The following is a 22,782-nucleotide window of genomic DNA, read 5'->3' as shown; positions in this document are numbered from 1 at the left end:
ATTCATACCTGACCTTATTCAAATGAAACCTTGACAACTGCATGGAAATCGTAAATGTATGGTTCCTGTGCTCCTTATGAACAGAGGTCACCAATAAGAAAAGTATTATCCTAACACCCCCCCTCCCTCGTGCAAATCCCTTAGTTACTTCCCCACTGACATGCCCCCCCCACCCCCTGTGTAGACACCCAGGATACTTGGGATCTAAATTGGTTAGGTGTGCACTGCTAGGCTTGTAAGGGACCCTAGTGGTTGTTATCCTAGTATCAAAGGAAGGGAAGACTACCTTTGTTTTATGAAGCTTTACTTCACACATTGGTAGAGGAATTTCTCTCCACTTGCCTGACATACTATAGGCACAATGAGTACAAAAAACTTGCATCTTACTATTGCAAACACTAGGGAACACCCAAATTGGTCAGTTACAGGGTTCTAGTTTAGAATAAGAGTTGAACTACATCAGAAAGTAGGTGGGGAATGTTTTTTTCAATACCTGAAGGATTACCTGCAGCACAGCTACATAATTTTATTGAGGATTTACACCTACAGTGAGCAGCTTAGAGCAGCTCTGAGAACAGTGGAAATTAAGACAATCAAGCAAAAAAAAAAAAAAGTGCTCAGGTTCAAGAAGCTGTGTAAGATGACTGTGACTGACATGACTGCCATTCTATTCACATGGAATCAAAAACTCATTTTCTTATGTCAAGCAAAAAAGGGGACTTGAAACAGATTCTGGGAACAAGAAGAGAAAGTAGCAAAAGAAGATCACATTACTAGATCAGGCCCCATAATGGTCATTTTGTGGTAAAAAAAATGAAACATAAAAAAAGCACTTAGACTGGTTTTGAAGAATTAAAATATTTCTGAATACTAAGACACACTAAAACATATTTTAAATTCCAAAGAGCAACTTCCCTTCAAGCATGAAGGGTGTGATCTAGTCTTACTTGCAGCAGGAATTATCGGACTGCAGTTTTAGTAATCTGACCTCAATTAATGTCACCTGCTGTGCTTATTTTAGCAGCCTGCAAAGTTTACATGTATCCATAAATGCATATCTTACGGAGAAATTTATATTGACAACATACAATGATTCTCTTGCTGTCTAACAACTTTTGTAATACCTTTATTTTATTTTATGAGATGCAGTTGAAACAAGTGTAGCCCTTTATTCCACAACCATGAATCAAATTCTAATGAATCCTGCCTTTCACTGTTCTGCATGGTGTTATGTCTAGATAAAAGAAATGTGAAACAGTTTTTGTATAGGCATTTTTTCAGTTCAAATGTATGACTAGCCCTTCTGTATGTGATTTCATTTAAATTATTAATTAGTTAATGTATTAAAAGTTCAATGTTCTGCATTTCAAACTCAGAGTCTTACAAACCTTTCTAGGTGTTTGCCTCTGACAAGACTAGAATCCAACACCTTATCAGCCAAGAAATTATCCAAACCCTTTTTAAACAGGGTAATAGTTTCTAATTTCCTAATCCGGAGTGGTACAGAATTACACCAGTGGTTAGCCCTAAAATGAAAAGAATTTTGTTTTATCTCCATGTTACAACTACTTATTTCCAACACATAATTATTTCTAGTCCCTAAATAATGTTTCATTGTAGAAATACCCACCACAGTAGCTCCATAATCCTCAGACAGTATACAGCAATGTAGGGAAAGTATACAGCAATGTATTACAATTAAATCGCCTCTAAGTAGTTTACACTTAATAGAAAAAAGTGACAATATTTCCAATCATCTCTGGTAACTTGTACTCCTCAGTCCTCTTATTTGATCAGTAATAAACTTTTCTATCCTTTCTAATCTTTCCATCTGTACTGTGTTATGCTTACACATGGATCCACTGTATTCAATTACCTTAAAAACTGGTAACAAAACATCTCTATCCCTACTCGCAATAGTTATATTTCTTAACTCAATATATCACCTTCTAATAACTTCCATTAAAAGGGAATCAAAATTCAATTCCATATCAAACTTTATTCCTAAATCCTTTATACAGTCCACCTCACCTCCCACCCCCTTAGTCAAATTATTCATTGCATAAGCCTGACACATATTATTCTTCTCAAACTGTAGGACATATGTTTTTTTTTTATATATACATTAAACTCCATGTTATTAAGAGTAGGCCATGAACATAAAACTTATCCAGAAACCACTATAGTCAACTCTGGTCCTCCAGATCTGTAATGACATAATCAAATTTAGTATCATCAGCATATTTACATATACATAACCCACTATAAGAAGGGAAATATGCCATAAAGAGGAATGAACTGAATATCATAGCCAGACTCTCTTTAACCAAAACATAGTCCACAAGGGCAAAATTCAATGCTATGTATACAAAGTTTTTTTTTTTTTTTTTTATGGATTTCCCATGAAACTAACAGTTATGGGGAAAAAGTGACCAAAAGTTGATTTCATATATGCTCCACTTTCAGATAACCAGTCCGGGCAAACCAGAACAATGGTCAAAGACAAACTGTCTTATAATAAGGACAATGTTGGTAAGGCAGTGACAGGAGTTTACTTGTTTCCATTTGTAACAACTACAACTGTGGTGGTAGTGCTGAGGTAACGTTGTTGCCTCACAGTAAGATGTTGTCCTGTTCGATTCTCAGCTAGAGCGTCTTCTGTGTGGAGACATGCATGAATGGGCATACCTTCGTTGAAGGTTGGGTGTTGAGCTGGCAACTTGGCACATAAAAATCTACTGCCAATCATTAGAGGACCGGAGTTCCGCTGTGGCGACCCATAACCGGGAAAAGCTGAAAGACACAACAACAACATGTACACTAAAAAAAAAAAAAAAAAAAACATAAGAGTTTAAAAAAAGGAAAAAACATCAAGTCATTCACCATCTAATTATCTTTATTGGTTAGGTCATCCAGCTACCTCACCACTTAAATTTAAACAAGTTTTATTAAATAATTTCAAACAAAAGTCTTCTGTAGGACAGCATGGCAGGAGTCCACTGATACAGTAATAAAATTTTACACAATCCACAGCTCAGAAAATATACAATTTTAGTAACATAAATTAGTCAGGTAATATATGACACAAATATTACTTCTAAATAAAATCAGTTACGAACAAGCAAAAAATATTATTATATTTATACTATATAATATATGAAAGTGACAATATATATCTACAAGTACAAGCAAGCTCGCCAGATAGTGAGAGTATGTGCAGTATTATTCATGTTTACATGACAGAAAGTAACATTTAGCCAAATGTGTTTTCTCCACTGTATGCCACATATAAAAATCCATCTTCATCCTTCTCTTTTTCATAAAGTTGCCCCATGGTTAAGCTTCAAATGAAAAACAAATGTATTTAGTAAATACCAGGCAAGGATATTTATACACATAGAAATTAGCATTTAAAAAGTTAGCAACACATCCAGACAAAACTTTAAAAGACAAAAATTGTTAAGTATAGTTCCTTTTGCATTAAGTATCATCTACCTATTACTAGACACAGCACATAACAGTGGCTACTGTGATATTTTCTTCTACTTCATATGCCTTGAGCACAAACTTCCTACTTGGTGTCGAGAAAACACACACACACACATATACACACACACACACACATACACACACACAACTACATGCAAAGGAGCGATCAGCAAGATGTCAAAACACTTGCAAGTACAAATTAAATGTCCAATCAGAAACTCATCCTGGAGTTGGGGAACTTCTTCCCCTCCCCTGGGAGACTCATCCTGGAGCTGTGGAACTTCTCCCCCTCCCCTGGGAGTTTCAATGGGTAGTTGACTGATAGCTTTTCTTTTTAATCCTCACAATCAATATTTAGAGACAGAAACAGAACAACAGAACACCCCCCCAATTTTGTTTTTGCAAGGAGGAAAGCCCCATGCAACCCCTATGACTTCCGATAAGAGATCACACTACAGCAGGGAAGGGGTACCACTCTCCACTGTACTCCAAACTCCCACAGTCAGGTACCAGCATTTATTTTTTAATTCTGATATTTTGTTGTATATTGCTGGTAGCAAATCAGTTCGACCATTTGTATACTTGAAGAACTATCTACATCCAAACCAAGTAGTAAACAGGCTAAACAGACAAACCATTCAGTAAAAAACTGCAAGACAAATCAAGCCAAAGCTACAGTTTTCACTGTGTGATTCCTTAACCTTCCTGTAATGGAAGAACAAAGGATAAATGCAAATGACCCATTAAGGATATCAGGTGTTTCAGCTACATGGCTTCTGAATGTCCATGACTTTTTACTTTTTAAGTCTTTATGGTTACATTCATGCCAATAAAGCCAAACTCCAACCATAAAGACTTCATCATTTTTTTTTTGTTGTTGTTGCTAGTGAGATCAATGGTTTTGTGAATTATTTGCGCATCTATATAAATGAAATTACTACACCTTTCACTGACCTACAATTGAAAACTACTGCATTGTACCATGTTCCATTGTCAGCAATCACTCGCACTCCCAGACAGTAGAGAGAGAGAGAGGGAATACGCTCAAAACATTTCTCACTGTCTGTTTTCTTCTGACACTACTATTTGAGACAATGTTATTTGAACTTACTTTCTTGATTTCAAACTTTCCCATGATTTTTGCATATTACTTTGACTCCAGCCTGCAAATCCGATAGTCACATTAAGTTTCTATCATATCAGTATTTCTGCTTTTACTCATTTCTTCACTTTGTATTGATTTCACACATCAGCAGTTCATTTGCTTTTCTTCCTTCTGCCCTTTAACAACTGAAATGGTAGGGCCACAGTATTCAGAAACATACTGCACAGTTATGTAACACAGCTGTGCCTTCTATGTTTATTCTGCACATATGTCCTCCACATAAATTTGAAATGCAAACTGCCCTAGGAACAAGATGATGCAACACATCTTTGTACAGTGCACAATGTATGACATGAACCACTGAAAGGCTCACTACCATCCAAAGTAGACACTTAGTAAAGCAGGAAAAAAAGCTTTTCAGAAACTTGAGTCCTGGAAATGCGTGTGTGTGTGTATATTTTATACATATAAATAAATAACATTAAGACAGGAATTACTGCCATTGGGAACCAAGCACTTTGTTGCATCCTGCTTTGTTGGGTACTGAAATTTGCTTTGTCTAGTACTAGGTCTCTGAACTAAGAAGATCTGTTTCCTGATATGTCACCAATGGCTATATTGCACCTTGTGTCTTTGCTTGTGTTTCACTGGACTCTCAGAAAAAGAGAAGAGGAGTCCATTTTCCATTTTTCCTATGAGTTTGTTCAACCTCAAAGTTAGCATATATAAAGCTCGTGGGTTTGGAGTTTCACCCACATGTAAAGGAGAAAGATTCATTCAAAAATAAATGCTTTTGTCTTTGTTGGAACATTGTGAGCACCACTATTTTGTGCTTCTGACTTCCCAAGATTTTAGACCGTTTTATTTTGAATAATTGCATCTCAGTTAAATTTCAAGTGGCTCAATTGCCATTTTGTCTTTAGCATCTATGTGGGCATGACCCCATGCCTTTAGCTTTGGATAATGTTACTATACTAAAACAGAATGACATGCTGGCACACATCTGTGACAGCAGTGTACCTGTGTAGAATGGAATGTTTTTATTAAATGAGAGAGCATGGTCAAAAAAGAATTGTATGTTCTTGCCATTACTGCATCCACAGAGTTGGTAGTTATAGTGTACTACGTGCACCAGAACTATAAGTAGCACAGAAGTAGGTACTCCGACTGCATTCAAGCCAAAGGCCCATTCGTAAAGCTTGATTTGTTCTTTTGGCATGTATGTGGTGAAGAAGCAAGCTGCATAATAGTATAAGACAATTATGTCACTGCATCACTGATGGAGGTAGGAACCTGTACTGTGGTAACAGGTTAGTTTACACCACATTGTACAGCATCACTGCTAGAGACTTATAATGAAAACAATTATTTTTAGCTTTACTATAAGCAACTGTGTTGATGTTGTTGCTCATCTCTTTAGCATGAGCAAGGCAGACGAGACGACAGATCAGTCTAATTAAGGATACCACTTTAACTACAGGGATGTAGTTCAGGTCCTGTGCCTTTTGTACGTGGGACCTGCCCAGGCACAGTTGTTGGTAATGTCTCTGAATCACAGACCAACCTAGGGTTGCTACTCGCATAAGTGCTCCATTCATAGTGTACTGTGGCAAGACAATGGGCTATGACGCAGAACAACTATGTGAAGAGAAGACTGGTTTGGGGAGGTTGGGGGGAGAAGGATATTTACTTGGAAACAGATGGCCATTTTTTTAAGCATGAGTGCAGAGGAGGAGGAATGTAGTAATGAGAATGTGAGAATAAAGAGCAGGGTATACAGAAGGAAAAAGGGCAGATAAAACTGACTACAGACAAAGACTGAAGGGGGTAGTGACACAAGGGTAGGAAACAGAGAAAAGATGTGGACTAATGGACAGTGTTCCACTAATGATGGGGAGGACTGGACTACAAACAAGAGATGAAGAGTAACATCAAAGGATGGGGAACATGGTGATGGCAGAAAGAGAAGGGAAAGAAGGGCCCAGATTCACCTCCATGGTTGATGTCATGAGTAGGCTCTACCTCTGGAAGCACGATGATTAAGGCCAGACAGCTAATGGACTATATAAACCACATGATGTGGTGTTCCAGGGTTTTAATGTGTGCATCTAGTCTGTAGTCCACTTCCATCCTCACCAGCCTTTGCCTTTCATGTTGGGTAACCTAGTACAGTCCCTACACCATGCTCAAATGAGAAACTTTCACCCCACTTGACAGACAGCCACAGAGGCACAAGTGAACTTTCCAGGTCACTTACTATAAGGTAACATTCACCACCCTGAGACAGGAAGACTGGAAAACTGCCTGGGAGCCAGTGGTAAGTGCTATGGTCTGTGTAGAGCATGGAGGCCACAATCACATCTCTGTTAGCACTGTGGCTGATCTCTCAGAAAAATAAAATAAAATAAAATAAACTGATAAAAAATGCACACAAATACAACAGATTAGCAATATGATATGCATGGCAGCTTATTAAAGTAGTACAACACTGCCAGCAGCAGTTCATTTAATTTAATTTGCCATCTGGACTGCCGGTCTCATCTCTTGTAGCAGATCATCCTATTTTCCGTGATCTCTTGAGGCACTAGAAAACAGACTAGGAGCACAGCCTATCACTGACAACAGAAGGTAATTACAGGTTAAAGTGATAGGCCTATTGTAACAGTGCCAAACCAAGAACAGAATGTTTTGTGACTTTTCCCCTGTAACCTCTCCTTCCTACAGCTGGAGAAGGTCTGAGTGGCACCTCTTCAGATGATACTTGTGCCTGAACTGCTTTCCAGATAGACTGATCCAGTGGCATCATGCACTGCCCTGGCAAACTGGTGCCAGACATCTATCTTGTAAGCAGCAGGTGCTCCCAATGGTCTTTGTACAGCAAACGAAGAAAGAATTTTACATTCCCTGCTGTACCGGAGTCTGTGCCTGTTGAAGCAATGTCCACTCCCTAGGTCTATTCCAGGAGAAAAAGGGTAGCTAGATGCATGTGGCCTCACTTAGCAGCCACCACAATAAATGTATGGATGGGCAGCAAGGTAGGATGATACCCATTAACAGTAGCATGATGCACAAGGTCATTAGCATAATGGAAGGTGAAATTTAGTGCAGTCAAGTTTCACAGTAGCTTTGCACATGCTCATACCCTATGTGGACCCTCAGCCCAAGACCTGTTGTTAAGACATGGGCCCTATAGCATGGGCTAGGGTTCATAATGCATTGTGTTAGAGGTGCGATTCAAAGATTGCTATGCTAAAGCACCCCATTAACATAAGTGCCACTCTATGAACTCCAATTTAGATCAATAAAAACTGTGATCATTTTTTGGGAGACTGCATTACAGCAAACATCTCCTGAGAATTTGAATATAGTGGATATCACTGTGTACTGCCTTACAGACAAAATTACAACAGAATAGACAGCTGGTAAGGCATCTCAGGAGTGCAGGAGCACATAAAGCTGTATGGCACCTCAGGAGTGCAGTAAGCACATAAGCCTGTATGGCACCTCAGGAGTGCAGAAGCACATAAGGCTATGAGGCACCTCAGGAGTGCTGAAGCACATAAGGCTGTATGGCACCTCAGCAGTGCTGAAAAACATAAGGCTGTGAGGCACCTCAGGAGTGCAGGAGCATATAAAGCTGTATGGCACCTCAGGAGTGCAGGAGCATATAAAGCTGTATGGCACCTCAGGAGTGCAGTAAGCACATCAGGTTGTATGGTACCTCAGGAGTGCAGTAAGCACATAAGGCTGTATGGTACCTCAGGAGTGCAGAAGCACATAAGGTTGTTGAGGCACCTCAGGAGTGCAGAAGCACATAAGGCTGTAAGGCAGTTCAGGAGTGCAGAAACACAAGTTATGTAAGGCACATCAGGAGTGAAGAAACACACAAAGCTGTAAGGCACTTCAGGGGTGCAGTAAGCACATAAGGCTGTATGGCACCTCAGGGGTGCAGTAAGTACATAAGGCTGTATTGATGCAACAAATGCTGTAACAGAGCAGTGGAGTGTGTGGGGTAACACTGCACACAACATGACAGGCAGATGATGGGTTGGGGGGGCTCAACCTCACAGAGAACAACAAGGCAGTGCAGGTTACAGTCCTGTGGTGGTGGGGGACTCAACCTGATAGGGCACAGGAGACAGGGTAGGATAGGTTGCGGTCCTGCTGGGTGTGGCCCAACCATTCAGGGCACTGGGAACATGGTTAGGTCAGGTCACTGCCCTGCTGTTTAGATGTTGCGATGATATGTCATATCAAACACTATAGGGATTAGGGGGCTTTCAGTGTACCTAGTTCAGACAGTCCTATGTGCACAGGTTTGATAGACAGTAAATACGGCCAACATGCCCACAGCCACCAGATTATGGCACAGTGTTGGCATGGTTGCAGTGCAGCAGCATGTGGGGCTGTGGTCACCATAAAAGGACTGGATGAACATGGAGTCAACTGTTGGCTGGCAAAGGCAATACCCAACTGATGTGCAGATCAGGATATTGTAAGGGAGTGCAGCTCAATGCATGGATGCATGGTGGAGAGGTGTGATTAGCAATTTATTTTCAGCATCTTTCAATCCATGTGGCTTCTCTGTGAGCGTCGCCTCCTCCTTCTTCCCCTTATTCACTACCTGACACAATGTCTGATATGCTGTACAGAATAGCAGTCTTCATCTTCTTTTCACTTGAACATTTTTCAGTACTCTCAACAATCTTAGCGTAATGTTTTGCTTATTTAATTTGTTGTGCGATGAAAAGGTGATGGACTCCACCTACAGTGCAAGGAAATATCTGTCGGTGACAAGTGCTTCTTTACAGGTTACATCATTCTATTCAATTAAAAGGATTCACTCGTATCTCAACTGCATATTCTACTCACAGCATTTTCAGATCAGGACACACAATTTCTAGTGGTCATACAAAAGTGTAGAAAAGCAAGCTCCCAAAGTCTACAAGACCAAGATAAAGTCTCAGAGGTAACAGCTTGATTTGAAATAACTTTACTTGTGTTGGGGATGTACATAATCAAGGATGCAAATATCAGTCTTTATGATACATGCATCAAAATGTGAAACTGACATGACAAAACTCAGCACATTCTTTAGTAATAATAAAGCATCTTGCTGCTGTTCTTCATAAATAAATAAAATACCAGTTTTCTTTAGCTCTGTCAGCAAGTCTAGTTGTGTTAAAGTATCTAATAACCTTGGAAATGCAACTGTCTAATACCCCCCAAAAACTTCTGATCTGGTTTGTACTAGCTGATATCAGTGCCACAACAAGAGTGGGGTGAAGGGGGAAGCTGCCCCAGACGCAACCTGTCAGGGGCCATAATCAGCACTACCAAAAGGTGTTGATTGCATATACTGCTTGTAAGGACCAAACATTTAAGCAGCCACAATCTGTGGAAGAGGGTATACAAATGACAGTGTCAGTTCTGCTGTAAAGGGACACAACTGTTGGTGTGTTAAGAGTTGCTGATCGACTCCTGGCTTGCAAGTCTGCAAGCCATACTCAAATCAAATCCAATACACCTTCACACCATGGAGTAACAGGCAAAGTTTAAACTGTGATGACCATGCCCTTGTTAGTGTGTGTTGAGAACGTAACTCCTTGCTACATATAATGAAAGATCTACTATGTAGAAGCACAAGAACTCTTTTGCTCAATGGAAAATAAAAGTATTTTCTCTCAGCTCTGAGGACATTTTTTCCCTACCCCATCATGGTTGAAACAGAGGTGAAGTGCCTGATTGGTGGGGGTGGTGGTGATGCTGAACTGTAGAACTAATTTGTAAAACTCGCACTTTATTTAATATAAGAACATTTTCTAAACTGTCCAATGCCTTTTCTAATGTTTTACCATGCCCTGAATTTATGCCATACACTGCCTGCCATCACCAGTTTTCTATTTCTGATTTCTTGCATTAATTGTTGTCATATGCTGAATGATCTCAGCTGTCGAACTGACCCGGATGATTAGTCTTTCACACTTTAAGCCTATGTGGTTAAAAAAGTTATAATGGTTCTGCTGCTTGAGTGGAGTTTAAGTTGGTGATAATCAGAGCCAAAGTCCAGTTTACTGATTTTAACACCATTACTTATGATTCTAATGCACCATTTGTGAACTGCCTCTCTACAGCATTACCTGGGTAGCTCTCATATCCACAAAAGTCCTACCTGAAGAATTGTCAGACAGGTGAGGCTGCTATGGGTGAAATCCACAGTGTGGGGCTGACACATTTATTCAACAATGCCCATTTTCAGAAGTGTTTCTAGCTCTTCCTACCTTTTTTTTTTTTTTTTTTAAAGCTTCTCATGTGAAGCTATGCTCCAGGGCTTTTCTGATAGTTCTTTAGTTTTTCAGTACCATCCTCACCTAATCTGTGCTGCCTCTGTTCATTTCCATCTAATCTGTGCTGCCTCTGTTCATTTCCATCAACACTAATTAGTACTTGTACCTCACTCAATAAATTAGTCAATTAACTTTGTAAAGAGTTTTCTTTTTCCCTTGTAAAATTCTGAAAAGGGTTTTAATCACCTTTTGTTCATTCTCATCTCTGTTGTGAGGCAGCCTTGTATTTGTGTTGTTTCTTTTAACTGTATGCATAAATTCTGGTAGCAGACTTCTTCAGAGTTGGTATGGGTTTCAGCCTTCTCAAGTCTCCCTTTAACATTATGTTTACTGATGATAGTGTCTATCAATATGTCAACAACCCAACTGTGTTTTTTTATTTGCCCTCTGGCTTCTACATATGAATATTATTTGAGGTGGAGATTCACATGCTGTTTTTTATGTCACTATTCTTCCTATTACATTTGTTACGACGACACGCACTCTTTACGTACACCTTCCTACTTACCACACTAACGCATTCTGCCTTTCTGGCCCATAATTTTGGTAGTATGGTTTGTTGTTTGTGCTTCTACTCCTGTACATTTTGTTGCTGCATCTCTGTACTTTACCTAGGCCTGTAAGGTTAATGTTTAAAACAATAGTAAACAATTACAAAGCACAGTCCAGATATTTGTTGCATTTATACATTTTTTACTTTTTTCCGACTCTTGCATTTCACTTTGTCCATCTACATCGATCCATCCAGCCATCCTCAACTCCTTTTCCCATTTTGTACATGGGGTCAGGGTATCACTTCAGCAGTGACAATCATCTTGAGCCAAAGTTTTACATCGTCGGCTGGCTAGCCCTGCCATGGTAGCTCATTTGTACACTCACGTGCACACACACACTCACCTATGGCCAGTTTGGAGTGTCCAATCCACCTACTGCGTGTCTTTGGAATGTGGGAGGAAACCCACGTGACTGCAGGGAGAACATTCAGACTCCACACAGAAGGCATGCCAGCCGGGAATCGAACCAGAAAACCACTTGCTGTGAGGCGACAACACTAAATGCTGCATCACCGCGGCCACCCTCATCTAGTCTCTTTTTTACTGATATTTTATTTACTTTACAGTACATTTTCTTGATGACAGATCACAGTATGACATCCTGAGTTTGTCCATTGAATACACTCATTCTACCGCACCTTTCTTTCCTATACTGCTCCTTACCTCTTTACTATCTCTCCCTCACTCCCTTATTAATGCTACAGAGGGGATTTCTTCTCCAACACCCATTCTGACAGGCCATTTCAGGGATCCACAGTCCTCATTACAAACAAGTGCCTTTACAGATTCAAGGAACAGTTAGTCCCTACAATATGCTGCCGGTCTGTCATTCTTGTTCAGGACAACACCTTTCCTTGATATGATTTTGTGCAGACATATCTTCCTCCTCATGCATGTTCTGGTCTCTCCAGCTTCCCTATTCCTGGTCACATCCTTTCACCTCGGTTTCAAGCACTACTCTAGTGGCTTTCTTATGGACATCATTCAGCAGCATATCTCTACCTTGTGCGGACTGCAGACAGTACTTCAGGATGTGCTCTGACAACAGAAACATTACCGCAGTGCTTCAGGTGTCTGTCCCTCCTGGTACACCCTAGCTTTTAATTGACTGTTTCCACTGTCTTCCCACTCTATTAATGGTGGCCTCATCCGGGGATGTTCAACAGTCCCAGATACTTTTCCTGTCTTACTGCCATCACGTCTTTTCATCTAGCCAATAATTAACATTGGGTTGCTATGAATTAGGCACAATACAAGCACACTGAAGAGTACTGTAGCCAGGACCAGTGGGAATACAAGGGTTAAATCAATGCTGGTTTGTTCACATCTAGATGTGGTGATTTGTCTTTTTTTTTTTTTTTTTGTCAAATCCCTGGTTAAATGTCATACTGGACTTTTAATTAAGATCATGAACTTTTGGGGTAAGGTGGTCTTCTCCTTACTCTCAAGACTGAGCCATGTCAGAGTTAGGATATTTACAAAACTAAATTGTGGCATCATAGTTTTATTATTAGTGGTTAAAGTTAACATTAGCTGATATCATCTTTACTGTGATTGCACTGAGACACATCAGAAAAGTAATTTTGATAAGAAACCAGATGGACTAAAAATAAGAATCCAGATCAATGACTGCAGCATTCCACTAGTGAATTTCCTTATCGTTAACATTCTTTGGACTTAAATCCTCTATGTCCTTCAACTTAACCATGCAGAACTCCACCTCTTTAGAATAGAGTCTTTCTCTAATGGTTCCAGTTTTCATAACAGCCTCCTGTATGGGACCAAGTCAAAAGCCTTAAAGAAATATAGGTGGAGGACAGGCAACAGCACTCCACTGTCAAGTTTGCCTGTAAATCAGTTTTAGAACAGGTTCAAGTCTTTCCAACAACACCTTTAAAGACATGAGTCAATAGTGATTGTTGTCTTAAAGATAGTTGCTCTCCAGAATGTTCTCCCTTTGACTTTACCTGCCACTTCTGTTAGGCTATCAGGCCTGCGGTTCCCTAGTTTTTCTCTTGCCACCTATTTTCTCTTAAAATATTTAGAGCAGTAGTATAACTACCATACCTTACTATCCATTTCTTTGGATGTGAACTCATACTTTATCAAACTGAATACCACACATAGGAAAGCTACGGATTCCTACTTTTTTTTTTTGCACTTTGTGTGTCTTCAACTTTATTACTCCCTTTTTGTGACAGACTTTTCTGAAAATGTAAAAAAAAAGGCACTTATCTTTGTTGTTTTTTTCTAACCATTTTCTGTATTTTCTCTTTTTCTGCTTCAGTGTTTTTAGTAGTCAGAAGTTAAATCTTAATAATGCAAACGAACCAAAAACTCACAAAACCAAATAAAATATTCCAGTCAACGAATGTAGAAACAGCTTGAAGAACGAATGTAGACTGTATACAAGTACTCAAAAGGTGCACCTTTTGAGTACTTGTATACAGTCTACAGTTGTTCTTCAAGCTATTTCTACATTCATTGACTGCCTTTGGGATTTTTTATTAAATCTTAATAACACAAGTTTTTTTTTTTCCTTTTTCAATACCATTTTAAAGTACAACATCTAACAAACCAAAACAAAAATACAAACATGAACAGAGGAAATAATTTACACAGAATTATGTACAATACAAAAATACCATACATGTTAATTATCAAACTGACAGTTCCCCAGTTGATATAGATTTGCATCATAACATGTCTACGCACAGAAAAAATGTTCGTCATAGATTCTAATAACATGCTGTTATGTTTGCATAATATTACCATGTTTAAAGAAATGTCTTATTCTGAATGTTTAAGAAAATCTGTTTTAAGAGAATTTCAGTGGTAAAGGTTTCTGTTTTCTAAACTCAACTGGTTCACATGAGAATTTGATTTCCCCCAAACATGCAAGTACTTATTGTTATGATTATGAGATGTTAATCCCCACTATTTTGCATATTTGTTTTTAGTAATATAACATGAAGAGGTCTATGAAAATTCTTAACTTTTTGTGTTAAGATATGTAGAGGGAGATATGTAAAATTGTGAACTTCCAGTTTAAGATATCTTTTTGAAAACCCAATATTTTAATTGTAAAGTTCTTCATATACAATTGGTATGAACATTTCGAAAAATATGTACGTTTGCTATCTCAAAAGATTTTCTTCCACTAAATAACACAATGCTTTTCATCACCATCTTTTATACTGTTAAGCAAAGTATCTAGTCGCAGCAATTCATTAATGTTGAACTCATCATCATCATCAATATCCCCCTTTTGCCCAATTTTTCTACATGAGGTTGGGGTATCGTGTTAACTGTCGCCAACTCTTTCGATTCAGTGCCACACTTCTGCCTTCCTCAACACTCATGCCTGACTGTTGCAGATCTTCTTTCACACAATCCATCCACCTCTTTGCTGGATGTCCTAGCTTCCTCCTACCTTCTTCCTGTCTGTCCCAACTCTACCTGACCAGAACTGTCCAACCACCATAACATGTTCCCTTTAATCCTTTCTGCAATTGGCGCTACTCTGACTTCTGCTCTCATGTCCTCATTTCTTTGTCTGTCCCACAGTGTGCATCCTAACACCCTTCTTAGGGACTTCATTTCCATCACTCTAGCTTCTTCAACTGTTCTGCCTTTACTGGCCAGGTTTCTGCACCATACAGTAGTACTGGTCGCGCCACTATCTTGTACACCTTACTTTTCACTTCTTTGGCATTCTTCTGTCGTAGACTATGCTGATACTCTATGCCAGTTGGCTGCAGCCCCTCTGATTCTAGCTTTGACCTCTTCATTCAGACTTCCCCTTCTCCTCAACCACCCCTCCCAGGTACTTGAAGCTGTTTACCTGTTACACTACCTTCCCTTCTATCTCTATTCTCAGCATCTTCTGATTTCCCCAATTTGTTACCATTACCACAGTCTTATATGGGTTAGTTTCATCCCATGTGCCTTCAGTTTTGCATTCCATTCTCCTATCCCTTGCTGAAGAACTGTCTCAGAATCTGCCTGTGATGCCACCTCGTCTGCATACAGCAACTTTGTTGAGCTGTCCCTTCCAACCTGTTTGCTAATGTAGTCCATCACCAGTATGAACAGCGGTGGGCTCAGAGCTGAACCCTTGTGTACATCCACTCCCAATGGGAACCCCTCTATGAGGCCAAACACTGTTTGTACTTGAGTCACTGGGTCCTTGTACATTGCCTGCACTAATTTTACCAATGTTTCTGGAACTTCACACCACCGCAGTACTGCCCAGATCCACTTTCTTGGGACCTTGTCATACGCTTTCTTCAAGTCTAGGAATGCCCAGTTGGACTCTCTCCTCATCTCTAGCTTCTTCTCAAGTAACTGTCTCACTGCAAACATCGGGTCAATTGTGATGCATCCTGATCTGAATCTGAACTGCTCATCTCCCATCTTACATTCTACTACTCTGCATATCCGTTTATCAGTCACCCTCTCCAGAACTTTTATGCAATGTGACAGGGGTTTGATGCCTCTGTACTCCCCACAGTTGTGGATGTCCCCTTTGTTCTTATACAGTGGCATGAGTATGCTTATTCTCCAGTCATCTGGGATACTCCTTTCTCTCCACACTTTAATTAGTACCCTCAGGAGCCATGTCTCCCCTATCTCACCCAGCATCTTCACCATATCTGCTGTGACCTCATCTGAGCCCACGTTTTTCCCTGACTTAATTTTCCTTAGTGCTAGTCTTACATCTTCTAGGGTGGGCTCCTCCTCTTCTCTTATCGTAGACTGTTTCTGGGGCAGTACAGCTTCTGTGGGGTTTTCTTCATTCAGAAGCTGCTGTAAAGGGTTTGTCTCCCAGGCCCATGCTTACACTTATCAAGGGTATCAGAGCTTGTCAGAGATTTGGGATGCATAGTTAGCCTTACAAAGGCCCTTGTGGTCATCAGCCTAGTAAACACATATGAACCTATAAATACTCCTTCTGTCTGCCTTTGATGTCCTGTGGACTGGTGAGGAGGTTGTTGCTGGCATCTCTTATGAAAGCTGTCAGACTATCTTCTTTATCTTTCTGTCTTTACCTTGCAACCTGATATAGTTTCTTTGTGCCACTTACTGACTCACTTTCCAGAAGTTGGTAGAGAGCCTCCAATGCCCTATCCTTTGCTATTGCAACATCTTTCTTAACTTCTTTGTTAGCCAAACAGTAGTCCTTTCTAGCCGGGTCAGTCTTCTATCTCCACCTTCTTCCTGCACTCCTCCTTTCTTTTGATGACTTCCTAGACTTCTACATTCCATCACCAGCTTTCCTTATGGACTTTATTTCCATATCTGGCTTGGCCACATATCTTTTTTGTAGTCCTAACACATGCTGTTTTAGGTGCTTCCAATCTTGTTCAGCTCCACCTATTTCCTCTTCTTGGGGTGCTAGAGCCCAGAGTAATTCCTTGAACTGTTGTACTTTCTCTCCAGTCAACTTCCAGGTCTTCAGCCTGGTTTCTGTTGACCTTAGAGCCTTGTCTGACCACTGCTTGCAGTTGACTGTGGCAACTAGTGGTTTATGCTGCGGGCCGACTGTTTCACTGGGGATGACTTTGCAATCATGGATTCTACCCCAGTACCTTTTCCTTACTAGGAGGAAGTCTACCTGAGTTGCATGCTGGCTACTCTTGTATGTGATCTTGTGACTCTCTCTCTTTCTGAAACATGTGTTGACTACTATCAAGCCATTTGCCAGACAGAAGTCTAGAATGGCTTTTCCTTCTTTATTCCTGTTGCCCCACCCATGTGGATCCAGGCAGTCCTCATATCCTGTTCTGTCTGTCCCTATATGTGCATTCAAGTCATCCATTCTCAAAATCAATTCAGGTTATTCTGCTTTCTCTAGTAGGCCCTGCAACTGCTGTCTGAATGAACTCTTCTCCTCACTATCACAACCCTGCTGTGGGGGCATAGGCTAAGATTATGAATACTGCCCTATCATTCTCAAAATCAATTCAGGTTATTCTGCTTTCTCTAGTAGGCCCTGCAACTGCTGTCTGAATGAACTCTTCTCCTCACTATCACAACCCTGCTGTGGGGGCATAGGCTAAGATTATGAATACTGCCCTATCATTACACTGGAATCTGATTGCTATGAATCTGTCTCTAATTCTGATAATATCCCTCACTGCCTTCTGAAACCTCTCTCTCACCACAATTCCAACACCATTTCTAGCCTGTCCCCCACCTGAGTAGTACAGTCTGGATCCCAAGCAAAGGCTTTGCTGCACTGCCCTTCCATCACATTTCTTGGATACACAGGATGTCCAGCCTCCTTAGTATCATCATATTATCCACTTCCAAGCTGCATCCTGTCAGTGAACCTACATTAAGTATAGCAATTCTTAGTTCATGTTTGGCAGATTGGTTGGTTTTACATCCAGCTTTTGTTCAACAGAGCTATCCCAAGGAACCCAGGCTGGGCAACTAGACATCAGCCGAGCAGTATCTTATTGACCCAGGGCTGCTGGGCTTTATGGCTGGCACACACTGCCCAGCAGGGGCACATATACCCCTCCCACCATTAGCAAGGGTCCATGGTGAGGTCAGAGTAGGCCAGGTCCTCAACCCTCTTACAATCGGAAATTACCCATGCCCATTTTGGTGACATTAGTCAACATGACCGAATCACCTATAGCCCTGCCACAGTGCGCAGTTTGCGATCTGTGTTCTCCTATCCTGAGGTTACTGCGCAGTACAGTAGATGTTCAAAACGGTTGGACTGTACAACTCTTCCCCCTACAGGGCACCATGCAGAGTCTGTGCTGCTTCCCTCAGCTCCATTCATTGGTGAGTTTGAGATGGAAACACTCAGCATGTTTTTTGGACATGGGAGAAACCCCATGGAGACACAGGGAGAACATGCAAACTCCAAACAGGCATTGGTCGGAGGTCAGGACCGAACCTTGTGCATGGGAGGCTAAGACTTTTAACCATTATGCCAACTGGTTTCTATAATTAATTATTATATTAATTATTATAATGTTGAGCTGGCCAGGCAAAATTCTCGTTGATAGTACATAAAAAACAAATATGCATGCAAGGAAAGTACTACACAGCAAGGTCAGGTGCTTTGTAGGCATAAAATAACTAAACATGAGCTTGGAAAGTACAGCACAAACCTACTTTACTGATTAAATCATATGAAGACACAACTTGTGGCATTGTTGCAGAAAACCAAACACCAAAACTTTTATTTTCAAACACGCAGAACATTTCTTTTGAAAATCGTTCAGGAATTTCAAAAGAAAGCAAAGAATGAGCCCTTGGACAACAGGCTGTAAAATAAGAAGTTATGTACCTACCATAACGTTCCATGTTAGTTGTCTTCTCTCGCCTTCTTTCTTGCTTGATGGGTTCGGAGCCGATCCCTCGGCTCCGACTCGGCACTTGCTAAGCTCGAGAGTTTCTTCTACCAGCTCGAGGCAGCCCCATATCCCATGATGCAAGGCGGTAAGTACCCAGATCTCGTTTGTTAACAAAGGGCAATAGCACCAAGCATACAATACTTCCCAAAGGAAGAAGAAACTTACAGAAGTAAAAAGGACCAGGTCTGAATGGTCTTTAGCATAATAGTTTCTTATACAAGGTCTGTCCAGGCCAGGGGGAAGGAGGGAGGGTCGCAAGAAAGAAGGCGAGAGAAGACAACTAACATGGAACGTTATGGTAGGTACATAACTTCTTAATGTTAAGTTGTCAATCTCGCCTTCATTCTTGCTTGATGGGACCGGCCCCTAGCACCTCTATCCTGGGTGGCTCAATGGAACAAACTCTTGAGGACTGTAGAGCCAAAACTGGCTCTGTCCCTGGAGGCCAAGTCCAATTTGTAATGGGAAACAAAAGTGTGAGGAGTGGCCCAAGTGGCGCTGCACAAATAGTGTCCAAAGGCAGTCTAGCTTGAAAAGCTGTAGAAGTAGCTAAACTCCTAGTTGAATGTGCTTTAGGTTTTGAGCACAGCTGTTTTCCCTGATCGTATAAATTTCAGTGATGACCGAAGAAAGCCATCTGGACAAAGTCACTTTAGAAACAGGAAGGCCTTTTTATTATCCGCATAGGAAACAAAAAGTTGATCAGATTTTCTAAATTTTTGTTCTGTCCAAATAATATCTAAGCTGACGGTGGACGTCAAGATAATGTAGCTTTTGTTCAGCTCTATCTGAATAGTTAGGAAAAATACAGGAGATCAATGGATTGATTCAGATTGTTCTTTGAAGCGACCTTAGGTAAAAAGGATGGATTAGTTCTCAAAGATACTCTGTCTTTGTGAAAAATCAAATAGGGGTCGGACCGAAAGAGCATGAAGTTCAGACACCCTCCTGGCAGATGTAATAGCCACTAGGAATAAAGTTTTCCAAGAAAGATATTTCAGGGACAAGAAACAGCTGGCTCGAAGAGGAGAAGAATCAAGGATGTCAGCACTAAATTTAGATCCCACTGAGGAGGAGGATTCCTGATTGGAGGCTTTAGTAGGAAAATTCCTTTCAAGAAGGCCCTGCAGAGCCTATGGGACATAATATTATGATCTGCTATCCCGACATGAAAATTAGAAATAGCAGCCAACTGAACTCTGACTGTGGAAGAAGAGGAGCCTGCATGAAAAATCTCTGCTAAGAAGTCCAGAACTGCCTGAACAGGGGCAGTAAAAGGATCAATATTTTGGGCCTTAGCCCAATAAGAGAAACGTTTCCATTTGCTTGTGTAAATCCTCCTGGTAGAGGATTTTAGTGAAGCTACTATGATGTCTCTAACTGGGTTAGAGATCAAAGGAAGCCTGGCTAAGGAAGGAAGTGGAGCAACCAAGCTGTGAGGTTGAGAGAAGGGATTGACCGGTGCAGCTGACCGGATTGGTGAATCAGTAGATCTGGCACTGGGTCCAGATGCCACGGCTGCACCAAAAGGTGATGATGGAGGAACGGGAACCAAACTTGTCGAGGCCAATAAGGGGCAATGAGAATCAATTTGGCACTCAAAACGGTAGCTTTCTGGATCACCTGAGGGATCAGAGGAAATGGAGGGAAGGCATAAAGAAGTCCCTGGGGCCAATCCTGGGTCAGAGCGTCTCTGGGGGGATGGCCTGATAGAGGGAAGAGGCTGAAGAAGTCTGGACATTTGCTGTTTTGGGGAGTAGCAAAAAGATCGCAACATGGACAACCCCATTCCAGAAAAATCTCTTCCGCTATAGATTGCTTGAGAGACCACTCGTGAGGCATGAGAATAGCTCTGCTCAATCTGTCCGCTATAATGTTGGTTTTCCCAGGGATATGCGTTGCTACCAGAAACCGATGAGAGGAGATCACCCATTGCCATAGTCTGAGCGCTTCTCGACACAAGGGGTAGGACTTGGTTCCGCCCTGTTTGTTGATATACCAAACTACAGACATGTTGTCTGTGTGGACTGCAATTGTCCCTACGGGAAGAAAGTCGTTGAGGGCTTGCAACGTTAAAAGCACTGCTCTCATCTCCAGGACATTTATGTGCAGATGGTACTCGAACGGTTGCCACGTCCCATGAACCATCCTGCCCTGATAATGACCCCCCCACCCGATCAGGGAGGCATCCGTGGTGACAGTGGCTATCGGGGACGGAGGTACAAAGCACCTGCCTTGGTGAACCTGAGACGATGTGATCCACCAAGCAAGATGTTCTTTGCATGTTTGTGTCACCAGAATCTGGTGACGCATTGGGAGTTGCTGGTATGACCACTGTGTGAACAGCATCCACTGAAGGAGGCGCATGTAGAATCGAGCCAGGGGAAGAAGAGTAATGGCCGCAGCCATGAGACCTAATACCTTTAGAACCATTCTGGCCTGTACTTTCTTGCTGGCCAGAATGATCCTGACATATGTCTGAAACTCTTTGTTCTGTAAGGGTAGCTGACATCCGAACAGTGTTTAAGTTTGTGCCTATGAAGGTAATAGACTGGCAGGGCGATAAGGATGACTTTTCGAAGTTGATTGAGATGCCTAAATGAGAACAAAGGTCTATTGTGTAATCCCTGGCTTGTATAAGCTGATGCCTGGTGGTGGCTGACAGGAGCCAGTCGTCGAGATACGGAAACACCTGGAATCCTTGACGTCTCAGGTGAGCCGTGACCACTGCCATGCATTTGGTGAACACTCTGGGGGCTGTAGTGAGACCAAAGGGCAGGGCTCTGAACTGGAAGTGACTGGACCCCAGCCGAAAGCAGAGAAATCTCCTGGAGCGTCTGTGAATTTTGATGTGATAGTACGCATCCTGAAGATCTATTGAGCACATCCAGTTGTCCTTCTGTAAGAAGGGCAGAATTGACTGAAGAGTGACCATTCGGAATCTTGTCTTCCTGACAGACTTGTTGAGTCTGCTGAGATCCAATATTGGTCTCCAGTCTCCCGTCTTTTTGGGGACCAAAAGAACCTTGAGTAGATTCCGGCTCTGAATGGTCTATTGTAACTGGCTGAATGGCTCTTTTTGCAGTAGTTTTGCGATTTCTAACTCTGCAATCTCCCTTAGACCGGGTGGTACATCTGGAAGGGAACTTGAGGGAAGGGACTTTCCTCGAAAGGAATTATGTAACCCTTGGATATGATCGACTGTACCCATCTGTCTTGAGTGAGGGAATGCCAGGCTTCTGGGTACAGTGATAATCTTCCCCCGACTGCCTCCAAGGAGGGACAGCCGGGCAACACCTCAGGGATGCTGAAAGGGCTTATCAGAGAGAGGCTCCCTGTTTCCCTGGTTCTTGGACCCCCTCTGCCTCTAGAGCGGCGTCTGTTGTTGTTACCCCCTCTGCCTCTAGGGGTAAACTGACCACGTGAATCCGGCGTGACTCCTTGGGATTTACGGAACCACATCTTCCCACCCTTCTGTCCTTTGGGATAAGGCCTAGAAGGGGTGGAAAAACGGACTCAACAGCAGAAAGAGTCTTGCCGTCCTGCTCACACCTGGTCAAGGTTTCCTTCACCTGAGGGCCAAACAAAGCTGACCCATCAAAGGGAGAATTTGTGAAGGACGCCTTAAAGGGATCCACAAAATCACATAGCCGCATCCAGGCTTGGCGTCTAAGAGCCACACCTGTGCCTCGGCTCTACTGCGCTCCATCCGCAGCATAAGATATTAGCCGCATGGAGGAGTTAGCAATGGAATTGAGGGTTCCTAGCTGCAAGCAATCTTTTCTTGAGCCCCTGCAGCTGTAGGATCCTGAACTACTTCTCCCAGCTCCTTCAGGATATCTCTCTGGAGTCTGGTGAAGTGACAAAGATAATTCAGCGAGCATAGCAAAGGTCGCTGAGGAAAACAT

At 41.6% G+C, this 22,782-nt stretch overlaps 1 protein-coding gene across 1 annotated transcript in view; it reads right to left on the bottom strand.

The window, feature by feature from the left end:
• Positions 1 to 2,878: 2,878 nt before the first annotated feature.
• GABARAPL2 (GABA type A receptor associated protein like 2) overlaps positions 2,879 to 22,782 on the bottom strand; it is a 301,666-nt gene continuing 281,762 nt past the window's right edge. The window contains exon 4 of the mRNA XM_044081769.1: positions 2,879 to 3,341. Within this exon, the coding sequence (XP_043937704.1) occupies positions 3,254 to 3,341 (88 nt within the window). The 3' untranslated portion in view covers positions 2,879 to 3,253. The remainder of the gene's footprint in view (positions 3,342 to 22,782) is intronic.

This window comes from Protopterus annectens, chromosome 8.part1 (genome assembly GCF_019279795.1).
Source record: "Protopterus annectens isolate FY-2018-M chromosome 8.part1, PAN1.0, whole genome shotgun sequence".
Taxonomy (NCBI): domain Eukaryota; kingdom Metazoa; phylum Chordata; order Ceratodontiformes; family Protopteridae; genus Protopterus; species Protopterus annectens.
Note: the sequence above shows the minus strand (reverse complement) of the source record. Positions and strands in the feature narration are given on the sequence as shown.